We start from the raw sequence: 14,517 nt of genomic DNA, 5'->3' as shown, positions 1-14,517 counted from the left end.
CCCAGCCAATTACATCCTTTTATCTCCCTTGTTAAGAGAGAGGCAGTAAGGAAGGATCAATAACTTGTCTTTGATTTTATTTTTTGTTATTGTTGATATTTGTTTTCATAGAGACAGGGTTTCTATGTGTAGCACTGGCTGTCCTGGACTCTCTACGTAGACCACACTGGCCTTGAACTCAGAGATCCACCTGCCTCTGCTTCCGGGACTAAAGGAGTGCACCACCAACACAACACCCCTTTTCATTTCCCTGAGCTGGGTCTTAGTATGTACTTAGGACTGACCCTGAATTCAAGTGTAGCTTAATTTGACTTCAAGCTCACAGCCTTACTTCAGTATCACCTCCCCAAGAATTGGGATTGTAGGCATATGTCACCACTATCAGCTTTGCAAGCAACTTGGCTCACCAAGGAACAGCTCTGAGTGAGACCCAGGCACTCAAGACTCTGGTCTGTGCCTACAGCAATCCCCAGGAGAAGTTGCACTCTAAGGCCCATAGCTGGGTCTCCTCTCTTCTCAAGCTTTTTGTTACAGATGATAGGAAAACACAGAAACTAGCAAACTAAAGGTAGAGGGAGGTATGAGCTCACAGGCTGAATAGCAGACACAGAAAAGAGGGGCATCTAGAACCTACCAGTGGACTGCTTCCACTATCAGACTCCACACAACCCCATGCACCCCAGGTCTTCATCTCAGAGCAGCTGCCCCTGCCCCGTTCTCACTCATCAGCTACAGAGCATCCATCCTTTGAGCTGGGTTTCCTCAGTTCCCATCCGCTGCCCTGGAGTCCTGCTGTGGCCCTTGGTACCCTTGCCTTGTATTGCTCCCACCAGTCGGAACTGTTCTAGCAAGCCATCTACACAAAGCCTTAGAGACAAGAATAAGCCTCGAAACGTGGCCACCTTTCAAAGCATCTACTAAGGCCCTGTCACTCAAGATCTCGCTCTCCATATTCAGTTCCTCTAAAGAAACTTAGCCAGAGACCAGCAAGGCAAAATGACACTATGAACAGCCAAGAGAACAGGCTGGTTGGAGCAGCGGTTGCATCTCATCTTTAGGCAGCGGCCCAGGGAAGTTACTTCATCTTTCTGAATGTTTCAATCTATTCAACAATCTATACAACACAGACATCAAGACCAAGAGAGTTCTCCTTACTCTCACACACACATAATGGTCAACAAAGAGCATGAAATGATTTACCTCTTACCTGTCAGCTACCAAGGGCCAGAGACCGGGGAACTCCCAAAGCTGCTCTTCCCTTACACAAGCCTTATGACCTATCTCTGTTCTACAGAGGCTGGGAGTGCAGCAGAAGTCCAGCTTCCACTTCCTTTGTCACACCACAGGCTGTAGTTGGATGTCCAACTTCTTGGGACTCTCTAGGTCTTTACTGTCCCTCAGAGAGAAGGGCCTTCTGCTAGGCTCTTTCTGTCCAACCAGTGTCAGCCTCGTATGACACTGAGCAGGCACAGGGCCAGGGCAGTTCCCATCTTAAAATCCACATGGTGGAAACTCATCCTCCTGGTAAACAGATTCAATGGGAGATTTTGTTTTATTTTTTTTTTTTTTGAAACAGGGTTGTGTTACTCTAGCTGTCCTGAAACTAACTCTGTGGACCACACTGGCCTTGAACTTAGAGATCTGCCTGCCTGTCTCCAGAGTGCTTTGATTAAAGACATGTGCCACCATGCCTGTAAAGGGAGATTCTTGACCACATTGTCTAATGGCATGGGACAGGAGACCCAGGCTCAGAAGGTGGGTGTCTTCTCCATGTTGTATGTAACAAGTGAAGTTGTTATTTTGTTTGTTTGTTTTTAAAAAGATTTATTTATTTTATGTAAATACACGGTTCCTATCTTCAGACACCCCAGAAGAGGGCATCAGATCCCATTACAGATGGTTGTGAGCCACCATATGGTTGCTGGGAATTAAACTCAGGACCTTTGAAGAGCCGTCAGTGCTCTTACCTGCTGAGCCATCTCTCCAGCCCATTTGTTTTTGAGACAGGGTATCACAAATCTAAATCCTGGATCTTCTTGCTTCGATTTCCTAAGTACTGTATATAACAGGTGTGCACCCCTAAGTCTGGCTAGGGTTCACTTTCTGGAAAGAAATAATAAGAAGGGCTCTAATGAGTCCATTCACACCTAAGGGTCAATGAAAATCTTCCTTCAAATAAACTCACAGTTGTTTAAAGAGACAAAAGGGGCTGGAGAGAGGGCTCCACAGTTGAGAGCACTGACTGTTCTTCCAGAGGTCCCGAGTTCAATTCACAACGGCTCCCTATTGTCTATAGCTGTAGTCCCACGGGATTCTGTACGTTCTTCTAGTCTGCAAATGCAAAAGTAGACGAAGACAAAACATCCATATACATATATACATACATACATACATACATACATACATACATACATACATACATACATCTTCTAAAAAGAAGAACCAGTTGGTGGTGGCATATGCCTTTAATCCTAATACTCTGGAAGCTGAGGCAACAGGATCTCATCCCAGCCTGGTTTACAGAGCGAGTTCCAGGACAGCTGAGGCTATACACAGAGAGATCCTGTCTCCAAAACAAACAAAAACAAAACAAACAAAAACACCAAACAAACAAAAGAAAGGAAGAAAAAAATTAAACAAGCTTTCAGAAACAAAGTACTAGTGACTTCTAGGTAAGATGGGGTCTCATGGACTCCAAATTGGTCTCTGCCGCCCCACGTGGCTGAAGATGACCTTGAATTCCTGACCACCTGCTTCCACCTCCCAACTGTACCACTGTGTTCAGTTTCTATTCTACACAGCTTTTTACACCCATAAAGACCTCCTTCATACCAAGCACTAAATGCTCGCTGCTCAATTACTGTGGCTAAGAGGATGGGCTCCATAAATGCCAGATTTTATTATCGATGGAAAGGGTAAACACTGCTTTCAACAACAATGTGACACCCATGGCCGTTAAACCCTCTTACCCTTTAACTCCTCTGAAGGACAGCCACAGCCTTCCTCAAACCCCAGCCATAGAAGAGCCAAGACAGGACCTGGGACTCAAGGATCACTTCCCTAGAAATATTGCTAAAGAACACCAGAGCTTGCCTGGCATAAATCCTGCCACTAGGATAGGACTCAGGGAGAAGGTATGCACAGGAAAACTTTTGACTTTGGCAATAAAAATATCCTACAAAAGAGATAAAATCAAGAAAGGAAAGAGGCTAGAAGGCATGCACCACCACACTGGAAATCTCAGTACTTAGGAGGTAGAGGCAGAGGGTCTGAACTACAGTGAGATGCTGTCAAGAAACCAAAATGACCAGAGGGTCTAGAAGCCAGTTCAGTGGCTAAAAGTGCTCGTTAGCACGCTTAGTGATCTAAACTCAACCTCCAGAACCCAGTGCTGTACATCAGGAGACAGCAAAACAGCCCTACAGCTTGTGGGATAGCAGGCCTGAAGACGTAGGACATAGAAACAATAGAAATCAAACCTTGCCTCAACAAAGGGAAGGCAAGTGGCTCCCAGCCGGTGTCTCACACATTGTGACCCACCCACACAAACCAAAAAGTAAAAACTGAAAGATAATTTTTGAAAAGGGAAAAAAAATAAAAGAAAATTAATTCTCTAAATCTTTTTTTTGTTGTTGTTGTTGTTTGTTTGGTGTAGTCTATTTGCAGCCCTAGAGAGTGAACCCAAGGCTTGGTCCAGCAAGCCAAGAGCTCTCCTACTGAGTTTTCTCCAGAAGTCTTTTAGCATCTCTTAAAGATAGAATTCAAACTGGAAAGGAACTGCTGCCTAACCATCCATTCCGTCTACGTTCCAGTGACTCTCTCTCAAGTCCCGCCCACTCACGGCGGGAGCTAGGGCTCCTGGAGTCCTCTGGATGGAAAACACTACTTAGGAGGGGGAGGGGAGAGGAGGGAAATCCAAACTGGGAAAAACAAGACTCCTGTAAGCCCTTCCCACATCCTTCCCCCATTCTGAGTTCTCAGTAGTAACCCAAATAAAGAATATTTGAGCTGGAAGACACTGTATTTTTAGATGAGAAAACCAGGACCCAGGGGTCCAGTGAGCTGTTAGCAGCCATTGCACAAGTAAAAAGTAGCTTTAAGGTCCCCAAGTGCTTGGCTCATGAGTCGATGCCCCTCTCCAGACTCTGATCTTACTAGGTCAGTCTGTTTAGGCCCCAGTGTGAAGCAGCCTTACTACTCCCCCCACCCCCCCATCCCCAGACAAGCTGCTTTCAGCTCTGACCAAAGGAGAGAGAAACATACCTTAAGGATCACCAGGGTGGGTGAAGGAGGTGATGCTGCGGTTAGTCCTACACAGACCGGCTTTGAAGAGGTGAAAGGAGCAGGCAAGCCAGTGTGGCTCACACCTGTAACACCAACACTGTAACACCAACTCTGGAGGCTGAGGCCAGAGAACAGCCATGAGATTTTGAGACTAGACGCGGAGCTCTAAGACGGTCCAAAGCCGGGTCTGATAGAACCTTTGATCCCAGAAGTGGGGAAGGCAGAGTTACAGACCTGCCTGGTGTACATAGCAGGTTCTAAGCCAGACGGACTCACAGAGTCACAACACTGTCGCACAAACAAATGAGATGGGAGGTAAAACCGGAAGACTGCCATCTCCGTCCTCTATGTGAGGAACACCTTCTTCCGCTGTTTCTGGATAGGTGTTAGTCAATCGGTGGAACGCACAGGCACACACCCTCTGTCTACATATAAAGTTTTCCTGACACAAAAACATCCTATAGAGATGCTATAATCCTGGGATGTGAAGTGATCACTGCAAGGGAGACTCCACTGAAGCAAGAAACTGGATTCAGGCTTCACTTCCTGACCATAAGACAACTGCCAACAAGACTTAGAGAAATGCAAGAAAAAAAGCCTTAAACTAGTTATCAGGAGGCCTAGGGTGAAGTCTCAGGCTCTACTTACTGCCAAAGGACAAGTGGCTGCAGGCCTGTCTCTGCTATAAAGAACAGCTCCCCTCACACTCCAACAGTATAAAAACCCAAACTTTTCCTTCTTCCTTTCTAGATGATCTGTCACCATTTGTCCCAGAAAGGCACTGAACCTAGCTGCCTAAACAATTCTCCCCTGTCAACCTCTCAAAGCAGAGATGACAGGTATGTACTACTGCACTTACGTTACCAGACTTTCTTTGTGCATGCACTGCAGAAAGAGCCATGAAGAACGAACCACTACCTGGACTCCTCGAAGGTCATGGAGACTCAGAGTAAGGGCCAGGTGTGGAGGCACACAGCTTTATTCCCAGCTCCCAGGCAGAGGCAAGCCAGCCTGATCTACAGAGTTCCAGGACAGCTGGGTTTACACAGAGACTATCTCAAAACACTAACTACTCAGGGTAAGATGGGAGCAATGCTCTCCTGAGAGCCTCGGTGCTTCTGCCCACAAGAAAGCAAAGGGTGGCATATAAAGGACAGACAAATCCTGTGAGTAAGGCAAAAACTAGGTGGTGTGCCTTTAGGCCACCTTGGGCCCAGGACGATGAAGGGGGTGGGTCACCGCTGGACCAATGCTGAGGTTGCCAGGTAGGAACCTCAGGGCAATCAGCCTGATCTCAGTGGCCACTTTTTCTTTGATGTGCTTGAGGGTGAAGTAGGATTCTGCTTGGGTCCTAGGCTTGGGCTTGGCACAGCAAGTTAAATCTCACCCCTCCCAGGGAAAGAAGGCTCTGTATAGGGCCACTTGACGCGGGGTGGATGGAATGTTAGCAACATGGCCTGCAGACCCAGGACTTATAAGGCACTAATCGTGGGCACAGGGAAAGAGCAAGCAGCACTGTGGTAAGCAGTGGCTATGAACCTAGAGACACGGGCTCCCTGGAGTCCAGTACTCTGACGACATGCTTCTGCTCTGGAGCTCTGGCTCAGTGGCTCCCTAACACAACAACCATATGGTTTTCTAGGTAGTTCTTGATCACATGACACCTTATCCCAAAGCTTTTGACCATTATCGATAAATCAGACCAGGTAGAAAGTCCCAGACCTCAGTGTCTGTCCCAGACCTCAGTGTCTGTCCCAGCATTGTGACTGCCCAGCAAACTCCAGCCCCCAGTTACGTCATCAGAGGTTGGCTGTGAGGTTGTATTCTGAACCACACTTTGCAGTTACATTCGTTCATGCAAACCAATCACTGGCTCATGCTTGACACCCCTTTTGAGATAGCAGATGAAACAGGCAGGTGTGGGCTCCCGTTTTTTACAGACAAGCCAGCTCTGGGATTAGATAGCCTGAAGACAAGAGCTGGAGGTTAAAGTTCAAGATGCTTGGAAAGTTTGGGGCTCTTACCCTCCAGGCTGTAAAATATACCCTAAAGTATTGACTGTGTATAGGAGTGGGAAGAACAGAGACTGGGGACTACCAGCAAGTGATCTAAGGGGAGAAACAGAGCTGAGTAAGAAAAGTACTGAGTAAGGCTTCAGGCTTCATCCTCTAAGCTGTTCCTTGCCTCAGGAGAAGGCTTCATGTTTTATGAACACAATCAGTCAAAGCCTGTCATGCGCACTGACCTATGTCTCATTTAGAAAACTAAAGCTGACAAGAAATGCCACGCTGTGCAGAGTTGGTGCTACAGGAGGATGCTGGAGACAGATGTGATGGCCATGTGGCTCCAGGTGAAACAGAGGCCACACCCAGAGGCATTCCCAGCATTAAAGAACTCTCACAAGTCCACCTTCCTCCCCATTCGCCTTGTGTGATGGGCTATCATGATATCACTTGCTTTCATGCCTGGCGTCTTAGTCATTTTTCTATTTCTGAGAAGAGACACCATGATCAAGGGAACACTTATTAAAGAAAATATTTTCATGAGGAGCTTGCTTGCAGTTTCAGAGGTTTAGTTCACCATCGTGGGAACATGTATGGCACTGAGGCAATAGCTGAGTGCTACATCCTCATCCACAGATTACAAAAGACAAACACTGGACTGGATGTGGGCTTTTGAAAACCTCAAAGCTCACCCCCCAGTGATACGCTCCCTCCAACAGGAACATGCATCTCCTAATCCTTTTGATCCAATCAGAGTTCTACTCCCTGGTTACTAAGCATTCATATGGCAAAGGGTGGGCATAGTCAGATCATAGCTAACATGGAGCTCGATTCCGGATAGCCCTGAACCAGGGACTGACTCTCCCTCCTCTCCATCTGGTCCAGGACCCAATGGGATAAATGGCTTAAAACAAAGAAAAGGCAGCACCCCCAGACCCTGCTGTGACCCTAACATGGAATTTAGCAATACCAATCCAGAAGACAGGCGGCTGGAGAACCAGCATGTTCAAATACTGAATGGGACTCAATAGCTGACTCTCTATGGAGCAAACCAGCCAGGATGCCTACATATAGAGAAGAGATGGAATCCCAAGAAAATGTCTCTAGAATGGCGATAGTCACTTGAGAGCAAAACTGTTCATTTCTTTAATTAAGGCGTTCACAGTGGTCTGTGGAAATGAGGTATGGAAACAATCAGCCCCATTTATAGATGACTAAGGCTTAGGACTCCTGTAGAGAACTTAAATATAACCGAGTCATTTTCGTAATTCCCAGACAATGGCAATTCTGAACGTGTATGATAAAATAAAGCTTTTGTCTGGAGGCCATTACTCATCATCCACGGCCAGGTCTTAGGTTGGTACCAGCCTACAACATTCAGCCTGACTCAATCACTAGGTACCGTCTACTTTGGGGACCCAGAACTCAACCCTCAAATTTTTTGGTTGCAGCTGGGCACGGTGACACTTTAATCCCAGCACTCAAGCATTGGCAGGCAGATCTCTGTGAGTTTGAGGTTGACCCGGTCTAATGTGGTCTACTTAGCAAGTTCTAGTACTATTAAGCCAAGGACCCTGTCTCAAAACAAAAGCATATTCCTTTTCTCCAGGGCTGCAAGTGTAGAATCTCAGACGTAGAATATCTGAGTAGCAAGCACAGAGGCCTGGGTTTGACCACAGGTACGAGGAAAGCCAGAAACTGATTACATTTTTCCCCCTTCACACTACCACATCTCACCAACCCTAATGTAAAACAGAAGAGGTGCAGTGTGTGGTTAAGCACTGACTCCAGCCCTGAGAAAGCAAGCCTCTGGTCTCTGTTTAATGTAAGGACTCTGCAGTGCTACTATAAGAGGAAGAACTAAGATGGAGGGGATACTCAGCACAATGCCTAAGGCATACACTACAGACAAGTTTACTTACTACTAGCAATGTAGCCTCTTCATCCAAGCAGAGAAGACAGATACATCCACAACAACCCCTAAGAGTGGAGGAGACTGACCTCTTCACAGACTCCTCCTGGATCCATTTGCCTGGGCCATGCTTCCATGTAAGTGCCTAGAAATATAGAAGACTTCCTCCCTCATTGGAGAGCTTCAGACAAGCACCAAGCTGTGTGTAGGTTTATGTTGGTGGTTGGGGTAGATGGTTTGTTATGTTTTTCTGTGGTTTGCTTTTTCTTTTCCTTTCTTTTTTCTCTTATTTAGCCCTGGTTGGCCTGGAACTCACTATGCAGACTGCCTGCCTCTACCTCCCAAGTGCTGGGATTAGAGATGTGCAGCAAAATAAGCTTAGCCTTTTTGGAGAGAGAAAAGGTCTCTTCAGGTAGCCCAGGGTAATCCAGCTGTAGTGGTTTGAATAAGAATGGCTCCCATAGGCTCATATATTTGAATGCTTAGCCACCAGGAAGTGGCACTCTTTGAAAGGATTAGGGGATGTGGCCTTCTTGGAGGAAGTGTGTCACTGGGGGTGGGCTCTGGGGTTTCAAAAGCCCACGCTGAGCTTAAGTGTCTGTGTCTCTCTGCCTTCGGATCAGGATGTGGCTCTCAAGTATTTTTCTAGCACCATGCCTCCTGCCATACTTCCCATTATCTGAAACTGTAAACAAGCCCCTGATTAAAATGCTTTCCTTTCTCTTTTGTAAGAGTTGCCTTGGGCTGGAGAGATGGCTCAGTGGTTAAGAGCACCGACTGCTCTTCCAGAGGTCCTGAGTTCAAATCCCAGCAACCACATGGTGGCTCACAACCATCTGTAAAGGGATCCAATGCCTTCTTCTGGTGTGTCTGAAGACAGCAACAGTGTACTCATATACAAAATAAATAAATCTTTAAAAAAAAAAAAAGGTTGCCTTGGTCATGGTGTCTCTTCACAACAAGACTTATAATATAGCTAATGACCTTGAAGTCCCATCCCTTCTGCTCCTTCCCAAACACTGGGATTTGAAGCATTCAACACCATATCCAGCTTTGTTTGGTGGGTTTGGATGTGTGTATAGAGACAGGCTTTTGTTCTGTAGTCCTCCCTGGCTTAAAATTCCTATGTAATTCAGAATAGCCTTGAACTTAAGACTGTCTTTTTGTCTCAACCTCTTCAGAGCTAGAACCACAGGCATGACCCATCCACACTCATCTTCAAAATGTTTCTGATGTCAGGGAAAAGAAAAGGGAAATGGAGGACTAGAGAGATGGTTTGGTAGTTAGAAGCTCTTACTGGGCTTGCATGGTACCTAAGTTCAATTAGGTACCAGAATCCACCTGTATTTGAAGTCCCAGGAGACCTGGTGCCTCCTTATGGCCTACAAGAGCATTGCACTTACATACACTAACACACACATATCTTAGACAGAATTAAAAACTAAAATTTTAAGGAAAAAAAGAGGGGAAGATGCCCATGTCATACACTGGACTCTAGAATTCCTTTGCATTCATTTAGACTAACCTTGGCCTGTCCATCACTGCAGGCCTGATATCGTCCTACCTCACACCTCTGAGAGGAGAGTTAAGCTCTAACTTCTCAAAGGTGCCTGTCATCCGGTGAGGATACATCCTCTCATCCCAGCTACTGTGGAAAGGAAGGGTAACAGTCATAGGTCCAATTATAGATACACTGGCTACCATTACTCCTGACTTTCTACACTTTACAATTAGGTTAACAGAAAACTTTACAATCTGGGAGTGATAGCACATGCCTTCAATCCCAGCATTGGGGAAGCAGAAACAAGAGGAACTCTGTTAAGTTTCAGGTCATCCAGGGCTAGGTAGTGAGACCCTGTCTTAAAAACAAACTAACTTCTTTCAGTCTTAGAAACTTCTACCTTCAATTCAAGAATCCAAATACCACACTTCAATGACTTAAGGATGCTTCGTAATTAAAAATTACTGTAGGTTAATCCCAGCACCTGGCAGGCAGAGGCAGGTCAAGTTCTAGGCCAGTTAGGCCTCTAAAAATAAAATTACTGTAGGGGGCTAGGATTCTGCTCAATGACAGACCACTTGCTTGCTTAGTTAGCATCAGTGATGCCTTGGGGATTAATCCTTAGCACCAAAAAAAACCAAAACAAATACAAAAAGTAACTATGGACAAGTCTCCAAACTCATCGAATTACATGTTGAATAAATGTAGCTTTATCAGTGTCAATCATACTGCAATAAAGTAGCTTTAAGTAACATTGACTAGTAGCACACACCTGTAATTCCAATAATACAGTAAAGCCAGTGTTCAGAAGGCTGAGGCAGGAGGATCAAGAATTTGAGGTCATGATGACTAAGCAACATCGTTTCAGGACAGGATAGCAATCCTAGCCAGCCTATGCCATATAGCAAGACCCTCTCAATAAATAAATACCACACACCGCTCTCCATAGACACTACCTCCCCACCTAAGAGAATCACTATAATCTAAGCAGGATTTTCAGGATCTATGTAACGTCATCTGGTGCTCCATCAAGACCACCTGGAGGAGGGTATAGCCTTCGACTAAACAGAAACTTCAGCTTCTCCCTCAATTTCCACTGTCAAAGGATCTCAAAGCTTTTAACACATTTCAAGCGCAAGAAAGCGGCAATTTCCTCCCTACTTCACATGTTCTCGGACCTTTCATAATGTAGCTTTAGCTTTTGCTGTTTCTCCACATAGCAAAATACTAGCAGCTATCTAAATAAACAGCGAGGACCCATAATCCACACGACCCTGCTGCTCCCTTCAAAAAAAGCTTTGCTTTTGAAACAAGGCCTCACTCTCTGGAGCCAAGCTAGCCTTGAACCTAGGCTTCTCCTGCCTCTGCCTTGGGAGTCACCCTTTGATGTATGCCAGACATTTTGGAATGTCCTTTTCACTCACTAACAACCTCCTACCCTACTCACCCTCATCTCAGGGAGAGCTAACCTCTAGCTTCCTAGTGTCACCTTGGTAGACACCACCACCACTCCCAGTCAAGTCCTCCTCACTCCCACCCCTGCCTGCAATCCTTTCATCTATATCCCTGAGAAGGACCTGAGGTTCACAGTATGGATGAATCCTCATAGAGCAGGCGGCAAGCAGGGAAACCTGATATACAAAAGCAGTTCAAGTTAAGCCGGGGTTTCATTCCTCCTAGAACCAAGAAAACACATCCTTCTGCAACCTGGTATCCTTGGGAAGTGAGGTGTTAAAGGTAGACTGTAGCCTTTACTTCTCCAGGCTTGCTATAGCTAATCAATAGATGATTGGGAAGAGCCAGTTTTGGCCACAGCCGTAAATCACCAATGCCAACAGTATTTCGGGATGACCCTTTTAGGGACTGTAAAACTGACTGCTTGGGACCACCTAAACTGAAGGAGACAAGCTCCAGCCAAGCAACCAGAAAGAGATGGAGCTGAGAGTTCGTGGGCTACTGATCAAAATGCTGTTGAGGGAAGGGACTCTTATTCTCTCACCAGACAAGAGCAGACAAGGGGAGCCAGGAGATCCCCCATACCCTTATTTTAATTTGTTTTTATGTGGTCGTGGTGGAGAACGAGTGCTAGGGCACTCTGTGGGGACTAGAGGACAACTTCCAAGAATTACTTCTCTTTCTCTCCACCATGAGGATTCCACCGAGCAGATAGTCACACTTGGTAGCAAACACCTTTACCCAGTTACCCATTTTACCAGTTCTGTTTTATCTTTCAAATTGAAATGCTTCATGGTTTTTGCGTCACTTTTAACAGAGCCCATGCTGATCTATCCTGTATTCTTATTTTAGTATACATGCTGCCCAAATAAGGACCTACAGCTTATTACTCTGCTAAATACTAAATTCAAGCCCATGTCCCTCTGCAGTAACCACTCAGGACTCTGAACCACAAGGCCTACCTCCAGTCCCTTAGAGGAAAGAGCAGTGGCTCTACTTTTTGAATAGCCTGCCCTCTCTCCCAGAAAGACAATTTTTAAAAGTAACCAAGGCCCCACACACTTTTTCTAACTCTTCTGTGTGGCCATCTGGCTAGTTCCCTCCCCCAGAACAGTGGGACTGAGGATCTGGTCAGCCTTTCATTAAGTGTGAAGTCCCTGCTGAGGGTCAAACTTTTAATAGATGCAGAATTTGGGGGTCCTGAAACAGCTTCAGGAAGCACTTGCCCTGCCCCAATTTCAGCACAAGGGGTGGGAAAACAAGCTGAAATGGCAGACACAATAATAGCAAACAACACACTCCTCACTCCCAACTCTCAGAGGAGAGTCTAAAAATCAGGTAGATCAGGATGGGGTGAAGGCCCTCAAAGGCTCAAAGAGGACAAAGCCAACAGAAATCAAGACCAGCTACTACTCCAGAACTACGAGCAGAGACGCCAGGCGTTCCCCCTCCTCCCACTTTCCATCGTTTGAGTGAATCATTGCATATAATTCCCTGCCTCCTTGTTCCGGGATCCAAACCTAGATTATCAAGATGTCTCAAGATGTCATGCCACTGGTGCACCAAAGCTGGTAGCAGGCCTCTTGCTGGCCCAGCCCAACAGCGGGTCATTAGCACAACCAGTAAGAAACATCAGGGCCTCTGCGGTTTCTACCCCAGACCAAGGGGAAGGGCGCTAGGGCTGGATAACTGACCCTCGGTTTCCTGGGCAAAAGTATGCCAGGGCGGGGCAGGAAGGGTCTCTCAGCCTTGGAGTGACACAGCATACGTTTCCAGAAGTATGGAACCCCTAGCAGTTGGGCCAGCCAGCCAGCCAGCCAGCCAGCCTGCCTGCCTGCCTAGCTTCCATTCGCTGCTACCTTTAAGGGTTTTTTTATCCCCCACATGTGCGTCGTCCTCACCAGCCGACGAAACCACAGGCACTGGTGATTCCTTGACGCGGTCTCATAGCCCCCTTTTCAGCAATAGGGCAGTTGAACAAGATTATGTTACCTCTCTTTGGAAGATCCCACCCAGGCCAGTTTGGGGTACTGGTGTGGCTACTAGGTCAAAGGGCAAGAACAGGGAACACTCAATGAGACTAAGTTCTCTCTTTTCCAACTTTAATTAAATTGCCGGTTCAACTCTCTGAAGAAGCCAAGTTCTGAGACCGGGAGGAAAGCCCGCCTGCTCAGAGACCACAGCTCTAACCTAGGCGCTGGGCGGCTGGCCAGGCCTCCAAGGTCACCGGGAGGGGTCGAGGTGGAAAGACTGGAGGGTGAGCTAGCCTCCTGCATGACCACCGGGATAATCCCTCTCAGCTCCTTCCAGCCCAGGCGGGGGTCCAGGCCACCCAGGAGGCGCGCCTCAGGCGAAGCGCAAGCCGGACCCGGCGTGGGGAAGGAGGGCAGCGGGCGTAGGACCCCGGCGGCGCCAGAAGCCCACCACGGGGACACGCGGATGGCGGCCGACGCGCGCCCTCCTCGATCCCCAGAGGGCGGGGAGACAATGCGGGCCCCGCCGGGCCAGTCCAGGCCGCACGCCCCCGCCCGCTGGACACGGGCTGCCCCTCCCCAGGGCGAAGGGCAGCGGCGGGAAGGCGCCAGGAGCGGTGGCCCGCACGACCTCGCGCCCCCTGTGGCCCCGCGTGCCCTGCTCCCGCGCCCACCTCCGCGTGCACCTCACGCGCGCCGGGTCCCGCGGCCGCACACCCACCTCCTCCTCCAGCGGGCCGCTGGGGCCCGTGCCGGTGCCGGTGCCCGCGCCCGTGCAGTGCTCGACGTCCGGCTTCAGGTTGCTCATGGTGAGGGGGACGCGGAGAGGGGAGAGGGACGGTCGGTCCCGTGGTGGGCAGGGGCACGGCGAGCCGTGCGCCCCTGAGGAGAGTGCGGGCTCGTGAGGAAACCGGCTGCTGCCGCGTCAGGCTAAGGAGAAAGGAAGGGAGTCACATTAAGTTTGGCGGGTGCGGGAGGTGGCCGGAGGGGCAAGGCACTGGGAACCCGAGCGGAGCCTGTGCGGCTGCCGCCTCCGGCTTTTCACTGCGGCCCGCGAGCGCTCGCGGCGGCGGGGGCGGGCGCCGGGGGAGGGGGCGGGCGCCGGAACCGGCCTCAGCTGGGGCCCGGCCTGCCCCTCCCCGCCCCGCGGTCTCCTGGGGAACGCAGCAGCCAATCCCGCAGCCCACTGCGGGCTCGCCCCGGCCCGGGCCGCGACGCTCCGGCCTCTTTGCCTTCCTCAGCTCGGGCGTTTTCCCGTCTCCGTTTCCTCGGTCGACCCCCTCTCCCGCTCTCTCCGCCACTCGGCTCTCCGCACCCCACCGCTCCCTTCTCCAAGACAAGTTTTTAAACTTTGATGAACTCTTTCAGAGAACTTTTCTTAAAGGAGCC

General features: G+C 48.5%; 1 protein-coding gene across 1 annotated transcript in view; it reads right to left on the bottom strand.

Moving 5' to 3' along the window:
* The window catches only part of Rbpms2 (RNA binding protein, mRNA processing factor 2), a 28,847-nt gene extending 14,680 nt beyond the window's left edge, over positions 1-14,167 (bottom strand). The window contains exon 1 of the mRNA XM_032909676.1: positions 13,850-14,167. Within this exon, the coding sequence (XP_032765567.1) occupies positions 13,850-13,936 (87 nt within the window). The 5' untranslated portion in view covers positions 13,937-14,167. The remainder of the gene's footprint in view (positions 1-13,849) is intronic.
* Positions 14,168-14,517: the final 350 nt, after the last annotated feature.

This window comes from Rattus rattus, chromosome 8 (genome assembly GCF_011064425.1).
Source record: "Rattus rattus isolate New Zealand chromosome 8, Rrattus_CSIRO_v1, whole genome shotgun sequence".
Lineage (NCBI taxonomy): Eukaryota > Metazoa > Chordata > Mammalia > Rodentia > Muridae > Rattus > Rattus rattus.
The sequence above is the reverse complement of the archived record's forward strand: the minus strand, read 5'-3'. Positions and strand labels throughout refer to the sequence as shown.